Source organism: Piliocolobus tephrosceles, chromosome 1, assembly GCF_002776525.5.
Source record: "Piliocolobus tephrosceles isolate RC106 chromosome 1, ASM277652v3, whole genome shotgun sequence".
Classification (NCBI taxonomy): Eukaryota; Metazoa; Chordata; class Mammalia; order Primates; family Cercopithecidae; genus Piliocolobus; species Piliocolobus tephrosceles.
The window spans coordinates 218,492,320-218,496,249 of record NC_045434.1 but is presented as its reverse complement, the minus strand read 5'-3'; the positions used below and the strand labels follow the sequence as shown (position 1 = coordinate 218,496,249).

Here is a 3,930-nt window from a genome sequence, read left to right as displayed (position 1 = left end):
CCCCCCCATCGCCCCCGTGCCGCCCACCCCACCGCCCCGTGCTGCCACCCTTCACTGCGATGCCCACTCCCACACAGCCCACCCCCACTACCCCTGCACTGCCCACCCCCTGGCCTTTGCCATCCCTCTGCCCTCCACTGACTCCACCAACTCAGCACCAGGCAGCGGGAAGGGTGTTCTGGGGCTCAGGAGCCAGGAAAGGCTCTAGACATGGGGCGTAGTCATCCGGATGGGCCTGCCCCTGCCAGCCCTCCCTCGGGGCTGAGCAGGCCCTTGTGCCCAGGAGGCCCAGCGTCTGCGTCATCGCCATGGAGCCCTCCCACCACGGAGGAGGGAGGTGTGCGTGGAGACTGCCCCAGCACTGGCCTTTGGGTCCTGGCATGGGTGAAATGTTCAGTGGTCACCCAGCCCTGGGCTGTCGGGCAGGGTCTGGTCCAGGGCCTGGCGCACCTTGATTTGAGGCCCGGACACATTGTGCCACTTTCCTCTATCCAGCCCCTACTGGGGACAGCCAGCTGGTCACCCAGTCCAGAGGCAGGGGTCAGTCCGACCCGGTGCTGTGCGTCCTTGACCCCCTGGGGACCTGCTCATCCTGGCTCTGTCTCCCCAGTCCCTCCCACTGATCTCCGCCTCCCGGTGGCTGCTGAAGCGTGGCGAGCTGTTCTTAGTGGAAGAAACCGGACTTTTTCGAAAAATCGCCAGCCGGCCAACGTGCTACCTGTTCCTGTTCAACGATGTCCTGGTTGTGACCAAGAAGAAGAGGTGGCGCTAGGGCAGGAGGGTGTGGGGAGCCCCGCTCCGTGGACACTGGGCCGCTGGCCCTGGGGCAGGAGGTTGGGGGAGTCGGCCCTGGGCCCCTCTGACCTCAGCGCTGGGGCGCGGCTTCCACTCGGCACATGCTCTATGTGACACTCGGGGGCAGGTGGCGCTCGCTGTGCAGCCTCTGGCCTCCTCTGCAGACCAGGGTCTGCCTGTGCCAACCACGAGGAGGACTCGAAAGCTGTGGCCTCTGTTCTGTGGGATAGGGGAACTCTTGGAGCCTGTCTGTGGCTGCCTCCCCACCATTGCAGGGGAGCCGGGTGGGACCTGGACGGGAGCCCAGCAGGCACCGGGTAGGAGCTGGGTGGCACCGTCCCACCAACTGACTGCCCGTGTCCCCACAGCGAGGAGAGCTACGTGGTCCAGGACTATGCCCAGATGAACCACATCCAGGTGGAGAAGATAGAGCCGTCTGAGCTCCCTCTGCCCGGGGGCGGCAACCGTAGCTCCTCCGTGCCCCACCCCTTCAACGTGACCCTGCTTCACAACAGTGAGGGCCGCCAGGAGCAGCTCCTGCTTTCCTCGGACTCTGCGTAAGGGGGCTCCCGGGAGGGTGGTTCCCAGGCCCCAGGCACATTAGCTCCACGGGGACCGGGTTGTCTGCCTGCTTCGCTCACTGTTCCACGGCCGGCTCTGAACGCCCACCGTGCACCTGGCCCTGCCATAGGTGCCGAGGTAGAGCCGGGGACAGAACAGAAACGGCCTTGTCCTCGTGGCATTTATGTTCCCAGGAGGGGACGCACCAACAGTTGGGCCACTAGGAGTGGGAACAAGAAAGGAAACAAGGTGGGGAGTGGGGTGCAGAGGGCGCCGTGAGGAAGGCTCAGCCCACGTAGCAGAGGGAGGTGGGGCCGGAGGGTGGGACTGCTCGGCAGAGGTAGAGCTGTGCCGAGGCAGGAGAGCCCTGGGCCCTGAGGGCACAGCTGCAGGCGAACCGCAGTGCTGCTGGGGCGCAGTGAGCCTGGCCAGTGGGGGCAGTTCGGACAGCAGGGTGGTCCTGGCGCTTGAAATGGGAGTGGGCACTGATGGGGTCTCTGCAGGGCCCCTGTGGAAGGCAGGCACGCAGGTGCGCCAGTCTCCATATTCCCTCTCAGCTCCTCTTGACCGAGGACAGCTCTGGGCCCTGTTTCCAAATGAGGATGCTGGGGCTGAGTCTGCCACAGCAAATGGAGGGGCAGGGAGCTAGGACCCAGTGCCAGGAAACGGGGTGGCCTTGGGTCCAGCAGGCGGGGGTCTGGGTGTGTGGCTGCTACCCAACTCTGTGACCTGGGGCTGGGGTGACTGGGGGGTTAGCCTGCCTGGCACAGTCTGCCTAGCCACTCCTGCCCGTCCCCACCACCCATCTTCCTGCCATGGACCCCATGGGTGGCTGTCAGAAGTCAGGGAGCATCAGAGGGGCGGGAACGGCCTCCAGGCCTGACTCGTGCTGTCTCTGGTCCCCAGGAGTGACCGGGCACGGTGGATCGTGGCTCTCACACACAGTGAGAGACAGTGGCAAGGCCTCTCCAACAAAGGAGGTGAGTGCGGGCTGGGCACTTTGGCCCCCACTGTAGCCCAAGGGAGCCTGGCACCTGGCCTTGTGGTGGGGTCCAGCAGTCGGGGGGTGGAGGGCCCCGGCCCCAGGGGTGTGTCTGCTGGAGGCCGTCGGGGAGTGGAGCCTGGCCCACACCTCCTGATAGCCCTGTGATGGCCACTGCCCTACCCAGACCTGCCCCAGGTGGAGATCACCAAGGCCTTCTTTGCGAAGCAGGCAGACGAGGTCACACTGCAGCAGGCGGACGTGGTCCTGGTTCTACAGCAGGAGGATGGTGAGTGTGGGCATATTGGGCACAGATGGGCAGGCTCGGACAGGCAGGCGTGAGTCAGCGTCCAGCCTGGCCAGGTCCAGAGCATGCTGGGCTACAAGCTGACCATGCGCTTACAGCCTGCCTCACCCTCCCCGGAGGGCTTCCTCAAAGGGGGCACTCCCACATCCCCGAGCCCCAAAACCGTGAACCCAAAAGCGAGTTCATGGTCACTGTGTCCCCTGTGGGGAGGAGGAGGTCTCTGCCCTCCCAGGGAATCCCCGCTCAGCCGGCCCAGCACGAGCCTGCAGAGGGCAGGCGGGGCGCCTCCTCATGCCGCGCAGAGCTGCTCAGCCCAGCACCCTTCTCAGTGGCGAGCACCGGAGCTGGGGCCGGGTGCCTGGTGACCGTGAGCAAGGCCTCGGCAGCTGTCTGCTCTGAGGCAGGAGCGGGTGGTGGGTTCTAGGAGAAGCCTGGCCCTGGCGTGCTCATGCAGAGCAGCTCAGAGGGGCCGGGGGACCCATGGCCTTCCTCTCACCTCCCTCCCACCCCATCCGTGTTCAGGGTGGCTGTATGGCGAGAGGCTCCGGGACGGAGAGACAGGCTGGTTCCCCGAGGACTTTGCCCGCTTCATCACCAGCCGTGTGGCCGTGGAGGGCAATGTCCGCAGGATGGAGCGTCTGCGGGTGGAGACAGACGTGTAGCCTTGGTGAGGCCAGCCAGCGGCAGCACAGCCTGTCCCCTGATCAGCAAGTGGCCGTGCCTGGCTGTACGGGGAGTGTGAGGGCCTTGTCTCGAGGACCCAGCATGGTTCCCTGGGGCTTCCCAAGACCCTGTGACTGTGGTGCCGGGCTCCGGACACTTCACAGAAGGAAGATCACATGTCCCTCGAGAGGCACCCACAGTCAAGCTCGAGGGGGCCACGCCGTGTCCCAAGGAGCCCAGCCTCGTCCCACTGGGCCTCTCTCAGCTGCTGGGCCCTACCACCTCCCTGCTGCACCCACGGGGCAACTCCACCCAGACTGATGGGCACAGGGGCCACCATTAGCGATTACTGGGGACAATGTGAGGTCTCCTCCTATGCCCTTCCTACCCCCATGTGGGACAGGAAGGACCCTGAGTGCCCAGGAGTGCCCCACGTTCTGAGAGGGGGGCCGGCCGGAGGGAGGGGACCTGGCAGGGAGATTTCGGTTTTGAGGTTTCTAAATACATTAAAGTTATTTCTTAAGAACCTGGATTTTCAGTGACTCTGAGCCCAGGCAAAGGCCGTGGTCACACATTTTCCAGGGACATACTCAGGATGCTGCGGGCCGGCACCGGGCCCCCT

At 65.1% G+C, this 3,930-nt stretch overlaps 1 protein-coding gene across 1 annotated transcript in view; it reads left to right on the top strand.

The window, feature by feature from the left end:
• ARHGEF16 (Rho guanine nucleotide exchange factor 16) overlaps nt 1-3,834 on the top strand; it is a 26,323-nt gene extending 22,489 nt beyond the window's left edge. Inside the window, exons 11-15 of the mRNA XM_023215321.1 lie at nt 611-762; nt 1,164-1,352; nt 2,263-2,336; nt 2,526-2,627; nt 3,168-3,834. Coding sequence (XP_023071089.1) covers nt 611-762; nt 1,164-1,352; nt 2,263-2,336; nt 2,526-2,627; nt 3,168-3,307 — 657 coding nt within the window. The 3' untranslated portion in view covers nt 3,308-3,834. The remainder of the gene's footprint in view (nt 1-610; nt 763-1,163; nt 1,353-2,262; nt 2,337-2,525; nt 2,628-3,167) is intronic.
• Nucleotides 3,835-3,930: the final 96 nt, after the last annotated feature.